General features: G+C 43.6%; 1 protein-coding gene across 1 annotated transcript in view; it reads right to left on the bottom strand.

The window, feature by feature from the left end:
- The window catches only part of uvrag (UV radiation resistance associated gene), a 72,750-nt gene that overhangs the window by 12,193 nt on the left and 41,313 nt on the right, over positions 1–19,244 (bottom strand). Inside the window, exon 13 of the mRNA XM_030792710.1 lies at positions 18,657–18,732. Within this exon, the coding sequence (XP_030648570.1) occupies positions 18,657–18,732 (76 nt within the window). The remainder of the gene's footprint in view (positions 1–18,656; positions 18,733–19,244) is intronic.

Here is a 19,244-nt window from a genome sequence, read left to right as displayed (position 1 = left end):
TGACATGCAACTAAACCAATCAGAGAAGATTGCCTAATCTGATGTACGCTTTCTTTTCAGAGAGAGAAATATTTAGCTTCTTTCCACCCCCCCCCCCCCCCCCCCCCCAACTTTTCTCTATCTATATAATATTTGCTGAGTTTCCATCATTGCTTATTTGCTAAGCGCAGAGAAGGTTTGTAGTGAGCGTTGGGTTTTTGAGACAAATTGTGAATGACATTTCACATGAGGGTTGCCTCCCTAATGAAGCAACCGTATTCCTTACGAGACCGTTTGACGAGCGTTTTTGTCAGCAGCGGAGTCACAACAGTTCAGCTCGCCTGAGTTATTAGCATCATCTGACAACCTGTTTGACCAGCCGCACACAAGGGATGAGAAGAGGAGGAAATTTGTAACGCTGTAACTTTTCATCAAGAGAGTTACTTTTCAAATGCTAGGGGTGTGCTATGACCCTGATCCGCATTCCAGAGATCTCTGTAAGACTGACCGCTACAGTGAATGACTGGAGTCACTGGCAATCAGAAAACCTATCTTCAGTGTAATGCAGAAGAGAGGCCTTCTTGGCCTGCCTGCTCATAAACTCACATGTAGAAATGCACATGGGGGTTGTAATGACTCTTTGACCTCTAACAGAGGAGTAATCAAGGGCCCACGGATGTTCATGCATCAATTTGCCTTCAGGGGGCCTTCACTGGGTGTGGCCTAGACACAACCACTCTCTGACCAGTTTTTTTTTCCCCCTCCACATTCGCCATATATACACACAGTGTACAGGGGTGTCTTCTGAGTCCTGCAAGCTATGGGTCCCACGTCCACCATGCTATACATGGAATAAAGCAAAATTCAGCAGAATAATTTGGTAAAACCTTGAAAAGCCTCTTACACGTAGCGAACTTAAAACAGAGAACGCACTGAGATGAATAAGTGTGAGAACAATGAAACCACTGTAAACTGGGCAAATTTCACCTCACACTAACCTTCAAAGGGGACATAAGAGCCAGTAATAAAGAAATCCCCCTGAGATGTGGTTGAGACTTGGATTTTTAAAATCACTTCATGGCAGAGGCATGGAAAACACGATTAGCTTTGACACTGATTATTACACAGAGAACCCAGGCTGCTTAACATTAGCCCTCACTTCTTTCAGCAAAACGAGCTTCCATGGCTTTAGATGAGACGAACTCATTCAGTGAACTGGATGACTGCCTGTCTGTTTCTGTATCTTCAATAATTTCTCAAAAAAAAAAAAAAACACAGAAAACTGGACCACGTGTTGTGCCGATAAGCCATCCTGTGTCCAGTGCTATCATTAGCTTACTTCCTGTGCATTCTTGCTGACAGCGCCAAAGCGTATCTGAGTCCAAAAGCCAACCACTTGGCAGGATGTACTGAGGACCTGCTTAGATGGAACTGAATAGCAAGAGGCTAACATATCTCTGCGATTATAACCAGAGAAACCAACCATCCATTTGACATTTGGCTCATACTCCAAACTTGCAAAAATGTTACTTGGGTCTCCAAGGGGATGGTCTCCATGGCAATTATTCATGTACTACAACAGCCTGCTGGCTCGGTCAGACACTTCGTTTTTGGTAACCTCCATCACAACAGCTTAACGCCCCTCAAGGAACATTTTCCTGCTGGTCAAGGTGAGACGTTCCAAGCTCAAAATATGCAAGAAAACATTCTGTCCATCCCAAAATATTTGTGCAAGTTGAGATGATCTAGCAGTATAGATACTTACTTTGTAAAGACTGCTACCCACCTTGGACAGTTTATAGGTTGTGTGTAGCCAGCAGGCTTATGCAAACCACAGCAAGACCATGTAAACAGACGCTATCGTTCAACAGCACTCGGGCTGCGATCGTAACCTAATTAGCCATGAAAACCTCTTATGAATTGTGGCCAAGTAGATGCCTGTGAGCTATTCTCCATTGAGGCTTCTCGCCAAGTTCTGGACCAGTCAACCTCTGCTACATCAGATGGGGCTTGCATTTAATTAATACGCACTTTTTCAGGTATTTTAATGAAAACTGTCTTATAGCAGTGCAAGCCTGTTCTGCCTTATATATCCATATTTTTCCACCTGTGTGAAAATACTGGGCTATTTTCTGATGACACTCATTTAATGGCACATTATTCACCTGCAAATAAAACCAATCGGAAAACTCCTTGGTGAAATCTGTCACTTATCAACACCAGTTTACATTAATATGCTTAACACATGGCTAGAATATATCTCCTTTATGAAAAATATTTTTTACTTTGATGATAAAAGCATGGGAGGCACAGACGATTAGTTGATATAGATGTGTGGTTACACCACATGACAGAAAAATCAGAAATCTTTTTTTTTTTTTTAATTAATTAATCCTATTTTAAAAGCTAAATGTAAATGTTCAGGTTACACTCTTGTGAACTCAAATATTTTCAAATATCATCAGTGGTTCAGCTTGTGTACCCTTCTTTCCAAATTACATTCAAACCCAGTTCTGACTGAGTCCCAAGTATCTCCTTTCCAAAGTTCTAAAACAGTAGATGTCTGACTCAGTCAAACCACTAAGCCTCCACACATATTCATTTTAATTTGTGTAACTATGAGGATAACACTCCATCAGACTGTCACTATGATGTAAATACCGTAATTTCATGAATAAAATTTTCCTCAAACAACTTAAAATGTGTCATGCTGACAGATGAAGAAACTGAAGGCTTAGTGATACGCTTGAAGATAATTAAATAGACCGTTCACTGAACTGATCTTTTTTTTTTTTTTTATGACAGGTACACCAGGCCAGATATCAGTCTCAAGTTTTTTTTAGGAGTTGAGACGGTCCTGTCAGTACCTTCTCAGTGGTTCCTGGAACATCCTTGACTCTAATCTCCTTTACCTCAGAAAAAAACAGTGACACTTTTTCCCCCCATCGCTGTGTTCCACACCCCACATCCTTTCCTCTGTCCAACAAGCACTAATATGACACAGGTGTGGGGCACAGTATAGACTCAGCAGAGTCAGATGCCAATGGGCTCTAATTCAAACCACCTTCGGCCCTAAAATTACCCCGTGTTACACTTTATTGAGTATCGTATGGCCGCCAAACACAGTCAACATATTTACATAATTACGGGAAAAGGCTCTCTGAGACGAATGGGAAATTTAATTAGGAGACCACCGGTGACAAGGGGCCGCGGTGTTTCTTTTTTTTTATTTCCCCTCTGACGCAGAACCGATGTGAAACCAAGCTTCATTCACTATTCGTGAGGCTAAGTTACAAAAATGCTGTCCTTATTTACATGCTTTCGTTTACTGTGCCTCTGAGGTTTCACTTTCAGAAGAGACGAAATCTACATGTTCTCGTGCGGGCTGCTTTGCAGTCATTTTCTATGCACAGTCAAAGGAACTGACAAAGCAACCCTGACGGATATGAGATACGGACTTAGAACAAATGACATTGTTTTTGCGTGTATTTGTGTATCATAAAATGTGTGATTATGCACAAATGCATGCAAGCCACATCTGTGACTCCTCTTGGGCTACAGTGACACCTGTTGGAGCTGCCACTGTCTGTTGGGGTCTATGCCCCTTTAAATGGAGTCATGGACTTATCTTGAGTAATATTAGTCCCAGTCAACCTGCAGTTAAGTCATCGAAAACCCAAAGAGCCCCTTGGATTGTATGACGTTTTCTGTTAGCAGAACAGAAAGACGCATAACCATTCATTTATCTCTTCTCGCCACCAAACCCCTCAAGTCATCTCTTAAACAGCAGCTAAACAGAACCAAGGTATGTAACACAAAACACGGATTACAATCACACTGTCAAAGTGACAAAAAGTCACTTAGTTCCTCTTTAAGGCTGAACTGTGGTTCAGAACCCAGTCAAAGAGTGTTTTTACGGTTTGGCCCATAAAGGGAGAGTTAAAGGAGGGCTTTGGCCTCTTCAGACGCAGACTCTCCATCCATAACTTGGCGTAAACCATTTTGTGAGTGGTGATAAAAAAAAAAAAAAGAGAGAATACAACAAAATTGACCCAATTTGTGGTGCCGTTTTAAATGGTATTGCCAAATATAGCCATTAAACCATCATTTTCTTTATTTCTTGCCCAAGCCTGCCTTGGTCACGGTCCTGTTTTACTGTTTGGAATAAAGCGTGTTGCGGTCGTTCAGTAAGCTTGTTATTTTTTTGGCACCAAGTACTGTTTTCCATAGGGCTTGAGGGGAAACCATGGCTTGGTACAGCTGGAGGAGTGCACAGCCTGTAGTCAGGTGCCCCATTCAGGCCACAGCCAGCCAACCACCCTCTCCTCATGGTACTGCCCCTCTCCATTCACTCCCCTACTAAAGGGTCAATTGTTTTCTCCTCTCTTGTTCTTCTTTAATGGAAACCTTTACTGCAGGAGGATTTTGTAATAGTCTTTTAACAAGGGTCAAAGGTTCCAGCAAAAGCCTTAGGGGGTACAATATGAGAATTCCTGACCATCTCCCGTGGCAACGATGAATCTTCTTTTCGGATGGGCTCTACATCGGGCTTTGTAAACAAAAAGCTAACTTAAAGATCATAAATTATCGCTGCGGTGTGAGCTGTCACGATAAATGAAAACAAATAGACAATTAAATAAATAAATAAACATATAAATAAAAACATATCACTGTGTCAGGCACAATAAAGCTGAAAGGGCATATGCAGCCTCAGTTTTACAGGGTAAATTTGAAAAATACAAGAGCATGCAAATTTATTGTCTGCTTGAGTTCAATCGGATTTTTTTTTTTCCTCCATCCTAAGAATAAGTACTCAATCCCTTCACTACGTCACTGCCTAAATTTCCAACTTGGATAGCTAATGCTTATTCAAATCTTCAACACGTTCAACATTCTCAGTCATACCACTTTTGGCCATTTTGTTCAAAAACGGATTTTCCACTTTCGATTTCCATACCATAAGTCTGCATTCAAAAGTAGTTACATATGTGATCTGAGAACTCTTAAAATTTTAAGAGAATTTCTAGAATATTCCTTAAGCTTATAAAGAGACTGATGTTCCTGGACCATTAAGTGACAAACAACAAAAACTTAACAAGGAGCTATCTTAAGCAAGCCAACCTCCTCCTTCAAATACCTCCTGTCAAAAACAACCGTAAATTTTCTGTAAAACTTTGCAGTTGTGTTCAAGTTCTCAAAGATTTACACCTTTTACAGGAAATTCGAGGGTTCATGTAATTGAACAGTGACAGAAAGACACCGCATCATATCATTAAATTACAGTGCGGGATTTGGAGTGTTGAGAACAACTTCCTCTTCGGAGGTGGAGTGTCCTCCTCCGCCATTAGTCTGAAGAATGTTTGTGTAGGTAGGCAAAGTATCTGGCATGCTCCTCAAAGACACATCGCTTAGCACAAGCTTGACAATCTGTTATTTGGCTTTAGACACAACATACAAAGGCGCAACGTTTAGCTATGTGAGGATTTTGGCTTTGTGGTGAAAAACATCTTTGTGTTAGTATCAACCCAGTCAAAGACGAAGCTATGTTTTTCCTGGTTCTGAACTGATAGACTGTCATTGTAACTGTGCTGTGACTTGAATTTGGGTCACAGCAAGAAAAAAAAGTTATCGCCTGGGAAACAAAAGACCTTTCTTTCACAAGTCAACACTTTAGAGGTGTGTGCAAGCCTGTGGTCTGTATGTGTGTGTGTGGGAGAGAGAGAGAAAGAGAGAGAGAGAGAGAGAGAGAGAGAGAGAGAGAGAGGGGCCTCTTCGTGTTTCTGTGACTGCACATACATGTTTGTATGGATGAGTGGGTGAGCATTTGTGTGTGTGTGTGTGTGTGTGTGTGTGTGTGCGCGTGTGTGGAGGGAGAGAAGGACAGAGAGAGAGAGAGAGAGGGAAAGAAAGAGAGAGGGGGAAGAGAGCTGGGACATATTAAGCATTAGCAGACCTTCTAGCCCTAAGCCGTCTGTAAGATAAGCCACTCCTGAGCTGGAGTATCATAAAGCCTGGAGATTGTAGTCTGCTTTCGGAGGGGCAGAGGCAGACAAAGTCCACATTATGCCTTGGAAAGAATAACACAGGACCAGAAGTTTTTACATCAGCAGAAAAAAAGAGAGAGAGAGAGAGAGAGAGAGAGAGAGAGAGAGAGAGAGAGAGGAGGGAGAGTATCAAATCAAGTGTTTTTACAAGAAAAAAAAAAAATTGCCTGTTGAGCATTTCTGACACACAGCATGATCTAGGAACATGTCGACCGGTGAATACACATGATTATACAGGTAACTTAGAAAGATGAAATGTTGATAAAGATATGGAATGTCATAAGTTGTTGTGTGCTCTGGGTTTGCACAAAGTTCTCTCATTTTAAAAGCCAGCGTGTCAAAGGTATGTTGAGGAGAGAAGCCTCAACAGTCTCCAGTGGACTAGAGCCTTCCTTTATTGTGATCAAAGCTGCTAAGGTGATTGATAAAGTTACAAATGCCATTACTTTGTGTTGAAAGGACACGACACAAACAAGTCAATAAAAGCGCAGGAACAAGCTCGTTTAAAACGGCACCAATTTCATCATTAAATTCCAAGATAATTTGGTAATCTCATTGTCCCCCACTTTCTCACAGGTTCACGCCGTTTGCACGTTGTGAAGGTCTTGTCTTTTTTTTTTTTTGCGTGTTTTTCTTTTAAAACAGTATGATGCAATACAAGGATCCAGTCTTTTTTTCCCAAATATTTTAAACGATACGAATGATTGAACTGAGGTCAGTCAAACGTGAACGAAATATCATTTCTGAGTGCGTGTACAATGATAAGCGTTAATGCTAATCTCAAGAGTGCGCTGTCAAACGAACCCAAAACTTATCTCCTCCTTCCGCAGTCTCGCTTATGTAATTTCATACGTTGCTCAACGCATTGTACTTCATTGTCCTCTTTGCCAAGTTCAGCTCTTACGCTTTCCAACTCATTTATCAACTGTCTGATACAGCAGCCCTGGCTTTGACGGGACATCGTTTCATCGGTTAAAGTCACACAGTAATGCTGTCCACAGCAGCACATCGGAGCAGCAACTTTTTGGAACTCCACTTGAAACGTCCCCATTCCTTAAATCGTTGACCTATCCGACCGATTACGCTCAATCACTCATTTTTTTGTTTGTTTGTTCTTTTTTTAAAAGTCGATCTGACTGTGGTTCTCCCCGCGGAGTGCATGAGGAGGGGGAGGAGGGGGAGGGGGGGTGGCTCGGTCCTATGTCAGACAAACGGCAAATTATACCTGCTCAAGATCACGCCCCGTGATCCCACACTGAAGCAACAAATCCCCCAGTACGGAGATGAAAGCGAGGCCTGATATTAGTTTTCTTAATACCACTGCGCTTTAGCACCAACACCGACACAGAGCTGGTCATTGAGCCGAAGGTCATGCTGCGAGCTCGCCCACTCACAGTAACTGAAGTGGGCAGCAGATTAGATGCCATCCTCCGCATACCCACGTGGCAACAGAGTGCTCTCACAGGCAGACCCAAAATTAACCGTGACTCGACACATGCTCTTGATTCTCTCTCTCTCTCTCTCTCTCTCTCTCTCTCTCTCGAAAAACAAGCAGGGAGGAAGAGGGGGAGGCAGCAGGGAGGGTAGGGAGGGTAAAAAATTTAGAGATTAGGGGCTATACCCTCCTTGTGACTCATTGCCTCTCAAATCATGCCAACTACTATTTGAGCTACTGGGTGAGTGCTCAGAGAAAGCTGGAGTGGGAGTTAGAAGAGGGAAAGAGGAGAGCGAACCGAACCGTTTGAAGTGAATTGATTGTATCCTTAGAGCAAACGGAGCAAAGTCGGCGCAAATACAAGCTAAGTAAGATTCTAATGATGAATCGTTTATTCAAGAGCTGATATCATGCCCATTCAAAATGAGCAAACTAGATGAAAACACTGGGACGGGATGAAACCAGATGTTGGAGGTCGTCCTTCTGCTAAAAATGATGTAAGACCCTCATTTTCCAAGTGTTAGAATCACGTAAACAGCGCAGCGCTGCTGATCAGTCAAAGTTAAAAAAAAGCGTTTCTGAAGTGTCTTTGAATACCACAGAGCGTGTGTGATGGGAGTAAGTAAAGGGAGGCGGCATGTCGGCTTCCCTGCCTGGACTGAGACGAGTAAGCGCTGAGGTGTTGAAAACTAGCACCATCCTGCTCCTGAGTTTTGACCAATCAGCGAAGACTCTGCTCTCAGCACTTATGGGGCACAGATCTCCGAAAAAAACACCCGCAGGCAGTTAGGACAACACCATGTCTGTCATGTCCGTCGGCTCAACCAGAGCCGAGCGGTACCCCTGTCTGAGTATTAGGCATAATTACAGGTTACGCTCACATTCCTTAACACTGGTGTCACATATACGTATTATCGACCATCGGTAAACCTTTTTTCTTTACGGTGTCCTTTACTCGACAAAATCGTTTTGTTTTGTGGGTGCCAATTTTGGGGGGGGGGGGGGGGGGGGGGGGCCAAATTCTTCATACATGTTCTTGGCTTCACTTTAAGCTGTTCTGCTGACGTGAGGGGCCTGCTGAAGCTTGGAAGACTACGTCCGTCCAGAAACAACGAACCCAAAACGCAGTCATCTCTGCGGACATCCCTAAATGAGTGACGGCTTACTCGAACTGGCGAGCGCGTGGGGAGGAGACAGGGTGCGAATGAGGCAGTGGGGTGTTTCTCTTTGCACGAAATCAAATGAAACCTTTCTACCCTTTAAAGTCCAAGTGGTGTTTATTTAACAGCCTCTTTCATTAGGCACTTAACTCTTCTTTTTCATCAGCTGTGAAATGATTATAGGGGCCCGGGAAGCAGAGTAAGACTGAGGGAGATCGGGGGGTGGAGTAGGAGGCCGGGGGGGGGTGGGGGTGGGGGAGACAACTTTAGCTCATCACCAGTCGCTTCATTAATAGAAGTCTGTAACGTTAACGGAGTTTCCAGGGATGACATACTGCACTGACATTACCTCTCAACCCCAATTAATAATTCTCTCTAATGCACTGCGACAGCACAGGCGAGGAGTCATCCTCCTTAATGAGGTGATATTTTATTAGTCTCTGGGGAGTTTCTTCTTGAACACTTCACAAGTCAAATGATGAATGCATCTGGAACAAAATTCAAAGATTAAAATAGGGGCAAAACAATTATAGAAGGAGGACAGAGAGGGAGGAGACCATACAGAGTGAAAACAAGATCTGACCTCACCGACCGACAGCATCTCTGTCATATCCTTACACGTGACTTAGTCCACGTAGGTGAAGGAGCATACCAACAAGGTCTAAATGAAGATGAAAAGTTGCTGTTGCTGCTCCCCTTCCGATAATGAGATCCACATGGCGGTGAAGAACTGTTAGAGAGGCCTGACAACTACCAAAAATGGCTGACTTTTTTTTTTTTTTTTTTTCTCCACTTACCCAGCAGATGGAAGTGAGCTTTTTTTTTGGGGGGGGGGGGGGGGGGTGTTATATGGGTGAGTTTTGAAAGATGTTTTAACTTCATCAAGGGGAGAGTTATCCAGCCAACAGATGTGTGAGACAAGTTAAGCGTGACGCGTAAAGAAAAAGAAAAAGGAAAAAAAAAAAGAAAAAAAAAAGAAAAAGAAGAAAACAGTACGGAGTGTTTTGGTGAATTAACAAGAACAACAAGTTTTCTTGACTTGCGCACATGAAACATACGTGATACTCTAGTCTGCTCCACTACAACTGGAGCAGAGAAGCAATATATATATCTATGCGGATAGCTTTTAAAAGAGCCTGCACAGGGAATTTTTCTCTTTGTTCAAGGGCCTCAGTCCAGCTTCCTTTTCTCATGTAAGAGGAATGGAGTTTGGGCTGAAGGATGGCAGCTTTTCAGAGCCACTTCTCCACATCATCACAGTGTTCTGATAAGATGACACATCCAATTCCTTCCCTGGGAAAAACAGGAACTTAACAAACCTTTCACAGACTGTGACGGCTTTTCATCTTTTTCTTCCCTCTCAGACCATTCTTTCCTCTTTTGTCAAAACCTCAGATATATTAAAAAACCCCTTTTAAGGAAGGACCGGGGACATGGAGAAGTTTATAAAAGCATGGTTGATCTTAAAAAAAAAAAAAAAAAAACGGTCTAAAAGGAAAAAGGGGGACAGCGCAAAAAAAAAAAATTGAACTGGACGACACCAAAATCCGTTTTCGATTCCCAAACGGCCATAAACACCAGCTATTAAGCAAATGACAATGTTTTCTCAGCCAAAGCTTTATTGTGACCATAAGTAGACCAAACCTTTATTTTGTAAAAACTGCTTGTCTCCAGAGGTGCCAGTATAAAGTAAACTGGCCGGCAAGGCCCAGTCAGCTTCAATGAGTGACTTATTAAACGCCTACTGAAATTAGCCACTAGATTTTTTTGTGTGTGTGTGTGTGTGTGTGTGTTGTGTTTTTGGAGGACATTCTCATGTGTCTAGCTACAGTACTTTGTATGTTTCCACATGGCTCTCATTTGGTTCACTGTTAGGCAAATTAAGCTGATGAAAGAAAATTATAAATCGTCTTTCTCTTGGTCTTACAGCTTAAACCAAACACCACAAACTGAAACAAAAGCACAACGCTAACAACAAATTCTGATGCGAACCTAATAACTCAGTTAACGCATAAATTAATAGGCTATAAACAGGATGTAGGGAGAAATACAAACATAGAGCGAGAGAGAGAGAAAGGTTCACAGAGTCCGCAGAGAGGCCTCGTAAAAATTACAACCTCGTCTCTGAATGCATTGTTTCAATATTCATGTGCACACTCACACACACACACACTCATACACAGCGACATAACCCACTTATACACACATATACAGTAGAGAACTGGAAAGCAGTAAAGACTCCTGTACTTCCACCCATATATTTAGTGAATCTTTCTCCCTCAGCACCTCTTTGTGGTGCTAGGCAAACCCCTTACAGCTGACCTCAAACCGTGGAAATTCAATTAGAGTCATTTAAGTGTTTCATAAAGCCATAGGAGGCTGTCCAGAGGAATGCCCATAAAATGGGGGAACGAGGCGCAGTGGCGGGGCACTGACGACTCCCCCTTCTCTCTCTCTCCCTCTCTCTCTCTCTCTCTCGCTCTCTCGCTCTCTGCGCTTGCAGACGTCGAACAGGTTACCACGGGGACGGTGACAGACGTTACTGCAGTCCCAGATACACTCGTAAATCAAAGAACGCTGGCCGGTATCCCAGTTAAAGAGTAGACCAACCGCCAGCCCCACTACATTTACTGAGCTTGAGGCTTTCGGAGTCGACCCAAACAGACTGAGTCTTGTGGTAGAAAAGCCATGTCAGATGGTGGCATAGTTAAAACTGTCTGACCCTAAATGAGCAGGAAACAGACTTGTTCCATCTCCACACCTCCTTCCATGTTCCTCTCTGTAATCAGAACGAGTGATGCAAATCCCATCAGTTCAGCAATCTTTTTTTCCGCCTATGGTCTCAGAGTGGCATCCCTCAGAAGCCGAGACGTTTCTTCACACCTCGAGTTGTTGTAGGTACCATAGCAACGAGCTGCAAGGAGAAACAGGACCACACAAATTGAAAGCTGATGAAAACCCTTTAAGTGTGCGTGTGTGTAGGGGGGGGGGGGGGGAGCGGTGTACTTAAACACATTGAGTCAGTGGTCAGAAGCACAACTACATGATGTGCACACAGACGTACATGTGCTTAAGTGGTGCATTTTGCCAGGGTAGAAGCTGAACCCTGGAAGTCCACAAGGGTAGAAATAAAAATCGTTTCCCCTACAGATCCATAAACAGGTGGAGGGAAGAGCCTACTCAGAGACGCACATCCTGAGATAAGAGGGCAAACATGACTTGAGAGGTTACCCGATACGTCTCCGGATGCTCTCAGATAAGGAGAGCACGGGCCTCCAATGAAACACTGAGGCCAAAAGTAGGTTCTTTTGATACTGCTTCTATCTGGGTACCATCTCCTTTCCATCAGAGCAGACTTTCGACATTTGCATCTAAGAATAAACAACACAGATATGGGCCGCTGAGAGATGTGGATATCTGCGGTCATCCGAGGCCTTGACAAAGCAGGCATCTTTTCTGGAAAGATCCAAGTAAGGCGGTTCCGCTTCTGGATTCTCCCTCAGGAGCAAGGGGATCGTTTCCAACAAACCTTCGGCGTGTGCGAAAGAGGAGTTTTCCTCTAAAAAACTCACATCAGGCAAAAACGTCAGAAACGTCACTGTAGCGGCACAGACAACAGGGCAGAGTGTAAGATGTCCTCTGTCAACACACATCTGAATGCTTTCCGCAGACACAGACAGAGTTGAGTGGTAACTGGGCTTGTAAGTGGGCTTTCCCCATACTCAGGCTGGAGAAGTAAAACTGATTCATCACCGGCTCAGTTAATATTAGTAATTTCTCATGCTAATGAAATACAGCTGTTTTTTCCTTTTCGTTTTTTCCCCCCTCCTATCTATCCTCAACATGTAAAGAGCTTTTATAGCAGCATGGGTGGGCTGTGCTTCCAATATAAACTGATGTGTTGTAACTCCACCTCTCCGCGCTTAGGGAGTTTCTGCAGAAAGTGTCTGCAATTTGTTAAATTTCATTCGGAACACAAACTGTGGCTTAAAACATTTGCACACAAACGCATGCTCTCACTGGAACAAATCGAACCTGTCCCTCATCAGGTCCTGAACAACAGCTTCCATCAAACATGAGTCTAAACACCAACAAAAACACACACACACACACACACACAGAGAGAGAGAGAAAGGTCGACTGGTTGCCTAGACTGAATGAGAAACATTCGTTCAACAGGTCTGGTATATGCGTGGATCTAAATTCACATCCAGCTGCGAGAGGCCCCTCCATTCTCTGTTCCTCCACCTTCTGCCTCTTTCATAAATCATCTTAGAACAGGCAGACAGCCGTCATCCCGCTTGTCGGAGGCCCTGATATCGTACAATTGTTAAGAATGGCTCAATACACCAGGTATCACTTTCCATCCATTTACTTAGCCTACTTACACCCTGCCAGAAACAATTTCTTGCTTGAGATGTGACAGATAAAGTTCACTAATGAAGTGATTTTTACTGTCTGTGTTGAACAGAAATCCCTTTAAAGTGGCACCTTAATAGCACGAAAATATAAACCACATTTTCGGCGAGAACAAGTCTCACATGAGATATAAGGAGGCGATTACTCTGTGACGCATGCAACCATATGGAGAGTGCGGCTTCAAGCTTGAAGCAAATTCTACACCAAAGGTAAAATAACAACAGACACATGTTTGCTAACTGGGCTAAAAATTAACTCGACTTCTTCGGTTCCTGAGTGAGAAGCGAGGGCGAACGTGAAGTACCTACGTGGTGAAAGTGTGTCTCCAATACCGAACCCAGAAAACAAGGTTTTATTGTGTGCTTTGGTAAATCAAGCTCTCCAAAATGGGAAACGGATGTTGCCTTTGAGGAGGGGCAGGGAGACGGCCAGTTGCGACTGATAAGTCTAACTCTCTCACCTTTTCTATTGGGGTTTGGGTAGAAATGGCAAAGGGTAGCAGGGCATCAGGGGTAAACAAATAAACAGTGAGACGCGCTAGCTTGGACAAGGCCACAGAAACCTGTTTGCTGACATGAGGTTTTTCTGGCTAGGTAGGCAGTAGAAGGAGTCTCGTTGTTTCAAAAACAGAGCGCGCGTAATAGCCAAGCTTTTTCCGGAATGCTCCCCGCGTCGCGCTGGGGTGAGTCACCGACCACAGCCTTCTACCAGACCGGGATTGAGGTTTTGCTGGGATAGCCCTGGAATAGGCCCTGCTAAATTTGTCTTTCTCCCTGGGGTTCTCTTTCTTTTCACTTTTCTGTCTCCCTCTTTTACCTGTCTGATCTTTAATTAAAGAGCAGAAGAGTAAACAGCCTACGCTGTCTGTGACTAGCCTGCCCTTTTTCCCCTTCTCAGTCTTTAAAAGCAGCATTGAATAATGAATGGTGGACTATTCTCAATAAACAAGAGGAAGGGTGGGGTGGGGGTGAGGATTTTGTGAGCAATCGTCGGATCAAACTTGCTATTTAAAAAGTGATTTAATGTGATCCAAGAACGTGAACTCGTTTCTTTTCTCTCTCTCTCTCTCTTTCACTCATTTGGACTTGTCCCGAGGTGAGCGACTCGTGATGGCTATCACAGGCAGTTTATTCAGAGTTGTGTTGATCTTTCCCCTACAGAACAGAATAAATCAAATAAGATTAAAAAAAAGAAAAAAAAAAAAAAGGTACAGCCATGGGAATTCAAGAACAAAAAGCGTGGAGACAGATTAGAGAGCGAGTGAGGAACGAAGGAGAAAAGAAAGAATGAGGGTTATAAGGATAATTTAATTAAATAGAAGTTGAACCGAATACAAATAAGACATCAGGAAGTCATTTGGTCATCCAAACCAGTAGAGTGGACCACTTTTCTCTTGTCAGTGCTTTCGAACTTTCCACGATTAATGCTAACAGAGGTTAAGCGCGCTAAAGACTGGGGCGAAGTGCCAACCTGATGTGTACGATCTCTTCCTTAATGTGTACAAACAAATCTGCTAAGCTCTAACTGTTTATAACCAGCAGGTCGTCTCAGTCAAAAAGTGCAAGTAGCTCAGCCCAAATGAAGTCCTTACTTCACAAAAAACCAGGCAAAAGTTGTAGATAATTCTTCATGGGTTGAACTGTCTTACTCTCTCATTGACACACACACCTCTGGTTCATATGGTTTCTGTCCAACCATAATGATGTGAGATAAGGGCAGTGGGTGAATTGCGCTCAGCATATTTTACGTCTCAGCAGTGCGCGGTTCATTTATAACTGTCTCACTGACTGTGGAGGTGAGAGAGGAGCTCCGCTCAAAGTCCGACATTTTCAATATTTAACCTGAAAGAAAATGGACCGTTGGGCTGGGAACGGGAAAAATCGGGAGAAAAACAAAACAAACAAAAAAAAATCTACCATACAACCGAAAAGAAAAAAAAAAAAGAGAGAGAGAGAAAGAAGAGAGAGACACACATCTCATGCAGTGACATTCCTGTCAGGTCATGTTTGCGTCTTGCCCACATAGATGTGTATGACAGGATCAGCAAACTACTGTTCTGGTCTGAAGGATTCTAAAATAACATACATGTGTACACCAATGGCAAGTTAAAAATTAGTTAAAAGATGTGTGCCACTCAGGGTAGAACAGTGAAGTTCCAGTTCTCAGTTCCAGAACCAAACCTCATAGTCCACACACCGATGTAGAAACAACAACAAAAAAAAAGCTATGGGTCTCACTTCTGTGTCACAGTAGTTTTTGTTACACCATACTTTACCGGTTTTCACAGCGGCACACGCTCTGACTCACACTTCAGACCACCAACATGGCCTGCAATGAAAAGTAGAAACAGAAGAAAGCCCTGAAAGAACTTGAGGGTTACCAGTTGAGGAGCTAGAGCTACTCAGAGAGCTTTGCGCCAGTCTCAGCTGAACAAAGTTCGATGGCAAGAGTACTGCCGCCACAAACCTTCCTCTTCCTCTATCTCCAGACTGTTCCAGTTTTAATTCCCAACGCTATACTTTCTACTCCAGGTTTCAGCCAAACGAGATAACCCAGTTTAGCAAACTGGGCGCTAATTGTAATTTCCCCCCCTAGCCCCCTTACTGCAGTGCTAAAGCTAGTTTTCATGTAGCGTCTGTTTGGGCCCTAATCGGCTCCACATGCCTGTCTCCCAAGTGCTGTTTGGAGAGCATGCAGAGAGCGGACAGAGCACAGCACATGGCAGCGATCCAAAGAGGTACTTTTTCTCTCCGGGCCAGCTCTCATTCACAGTTCTCGTTTGTCTGTGCGAACGCAGGTTTGGTGGGTTTCCTGTTTCTGCCCTCTAGGGGAGACTTAGTCATATGCATGCAGGTTTGCGTCTGTTCACCTGCTGAGAACTTGGAAAATATGCAACATCAAACAAGTCCTGTTCCTCATTTTGGAAAACAAGAGACTGAGAGACAGAAGGTACGTGTGAGGGATGTTAAGTAATAACAGGCTAAAGACAAAGTGTTGCGGTACTAGCATGCGCCGGTAAATGCGTAATAACCATTGAAAAGCCCAATTCAAAACATCTCAGGAGTGTTATGACAAGGAACATCACAATGCAAACATGGCAGTCACCATTAATAATACACGTAAGCTGTCAAATAAAAATAAAGATGGTAGTCATTTGACACACGGAGGAATGAACGATTTAAAAATATGACAAGACGTGTTATTACATTAACATATTTTCTTTTTCCCCCCGTCATGGCCAACGTCAAAGCAAGTACGGCCAAGTCAATACAAAACTCAATAGCATATAATTTATGGGAGCTGGAAAATGACAAGCTTCAGATGTACTCCGAAATCACGCTGATCATTTCTGCAAGGGGAGTCGAGGAATCGGGGTTAGCTCATTAAGAGAAACAAAGCCCAGGAGGTTTTTTCACCCGTGTTTTCATGTTACATAAAAATGACAAAGGCACAGAGGAGGAGGAGGCCGCCCAGCCGCCGGACCCTGAGCTCCTCGCCTCTCCGAGACACAAGGACTAAATAAAAACAACGTACCCTGAGCCTGTGACTTCAAAGGGAGCCTCCTTCTGCGTCCCGATCCTTTGCCAGCCAAGCTCATATCACTTTCAAACGAAACACACGACGCAATTTAATAAAAGATAGACGTTTACCCTTTCCGATCCAAGACGAGAGCGCGGCCGTGAAACCAGATCTCAATTTCGCCAGTCCAGCATGAAACTGAGGCAGTAGCTTAACTGAAGGAACACATTAAAACTTAAACTAAAGAAAAAAAAAAAAAAAGGAGACTGAGAAAGAGAGACTTATATATTGAAAAAAATAATAATAATAATCACCAGACCTTTCTCATTGGTTACTGGCAAATTAAGTTAGGTAGAAAAGACCATGCTCAATTTTGTAATGTTCAAGGGTCAGCGGAGAAGCCATTTCCTAATATAGCTTTCAGAATTAACAAGAACCACATTCTCTGATGTACCAGAAGGATACAAACTAGGTCTCACATATACAGTGATCTGAGCGGTAGAGGAAACCTCATTAGAACTTGAAGTGAAGGAAATTGCATGTAGCGTGACTCTGTTGAAGTACTTCATGCATTCTTCTGCCTGCGCCTCCATTAACCCGAACGTGCGTCAGGGCAGAACAGAGTGATCAGACCCACAGGAGTCTGGGAATCCCCCTGAGGTGCGAGCTACGCCGGGAGAGAGAGCGCGCCGTGGCTTACAGTTCGTCCGCTCTGACATATTAACCACTTTCACCGATATTAATGAAGATTTGGCTAAACAATTAATAACGTGAACGAATCAGGCCCCCGACGTGCTGTAACTTTATCGCGTTAGCTGGTTCGGGAACACACGTGTGATCACGCATTCGGACGCACGTGGGTCCGTACGGCTGAAATCCTTGAACTTTTCACACTAGTTTGCAGTAACCCACAAGGACACATCCATTAGCATAAACTGCAATGGAAGGCAAACAATGATCATATATGAAAAGAATCCATGGACTTGAGAGTCTTGGCAAGAAGATATGGAACATATACAAAGCATAAACACCATGTCACGAGGTGAAATGGTAAATTACACCATTTAGATGTTGGGAATATGGAAAACATACTGCATACTGAAATCTCTCAATAAGACTTCAGGTGGATGAGCAGATCAAACATGACAATCGTATGATGTTCCGCTTTGCAGCTGGCTCGTGTTTCGACGCATTCCGTGTTCCCTGGGGGTGGGGGGGTTCTTCGTGTTTTGTTACTTTAAGAAGAACGAATTACAAAAAACGCTCACGCTGTTTTCGTGTGGGTCGGAGAGTTCACGCATGCCTTGTCTCCGTACAGATTTTCAATCAGAGCCTGTTTTCCTCAGTAGTCCAAACCGCTCTTTTCATCTCTTTCCTGTGTTTTGAGTGGGAGCAGACGGAAGGAGCTTTTGGGCTGTAGTTTACCGGCTGTGACAGAGCAAAATCTTCCAAAACGTGCCTATTTGAACTCAGCCACCTGTCCGCGCTAATTGCCCTTCAGTATGTCACTGGAGATGTCCGTCAGTGCTCAGTCTAATTGTCACCTTGAGCACAGGGAAATGGAATGTAAATAGCTATATTCTGTGCTAAACGATCGCACGGCAGGGCAAAGGTGAAGAAGAAGTGAAAAAAGGTCAACACATTAGCTGTACTTTAATTTGGCCAGATAGGGTAAAAGTTCAGCTCTCCAGAGAAGAGAGAGGGAGTGTGTCTGTATCTGCGACTGCATGAGTGTGTGGGAGTAAGTAAGTAAGTAAGTGAGTGAGTAAGAGAGAGAGAGAGAGAGAGAGAGAGCAAGAAAGGAAAAGAGAGAGAAAGCACGTGTATGTTGTGTCACTGATCCAAGCGCTCTCATCTGAGAATTCTGGAGCATGATGCGTGATCTTGTATAAAACACAAGATCAAAATTTTGGCTGCAGCTAGTCGGTGCTCAGATCAGCGCTCCAGCATACCAGCAGATGCCGGATGCTGAAAGCACTTAAGTAAATTCGACACAAAGCAGACGAACGGACCTCTGTGAGTGATCAAACTGAATTAGCAGAAGCTTGTGTTCTCAAACAGTCCTCCTTTATTCAGCGCTTGGACGGTCTAGTCTCTTACCTGCGCAATGTTTTTGTTGAGGAGGTAGACGCCATACTCAAACTGGAAGCGTTCTCCTCTTGGATACAAAGGAAACCTGAAAGAGAACAGAGCAACACAGCAAAATCAACAGAGATCTTCTCTCACGACGGCCACAAACTGCTGATCTGTATGACATATGCTTTACATTTAACACTGTGAGTCACTCGTCAGCAACAGCCTCCTGCATTAGACATCCAGGCACATCACATTCATTCACACAATGCGACACAGTGTCTTCCCAACAGAACTGAGAGGTAGAATGTTCCAGAACAGGAATATTCATCTCATACTTAAAAACCGGACAAGGTTGTGCTAGGGCACCCACTCGCATGATTCAGGGTTTAATTATTCATGTTCGGTCAACGCTGTTTAAAAGAGTGACGGAGATGATTTGACTTCTCCAACCCTCTGGGCTTTTGAGGTCACGCCGGCGGTTTATGACGCACGACACCTATGCAGATGTTGAGAGGGGGAGGAAAAAAAAAAAAAAAAAACCTTTGGGTCTAAATCCTGTTTCTAATTCATTATCCCAACGGGCGGCATGGCACACATAAAGTGGCATCATCC

Source organism: Chanos chanos, chromosome 15 (genome assembly GCF_902362185.1).
Source record: "Chanos chanos chromosome 15, fChaCha1.1, whole genome shotgun sequence".
Taxonomy (NCBI): Eukaryota; Metazoa; Chordata; class Actinopteri; order Gonorynchiformes; family Chanidae; genus Chanos; species Chanos chanos.
This window is presented reverse-complemented; position numbering and strand designations above follow the sequence as displayed.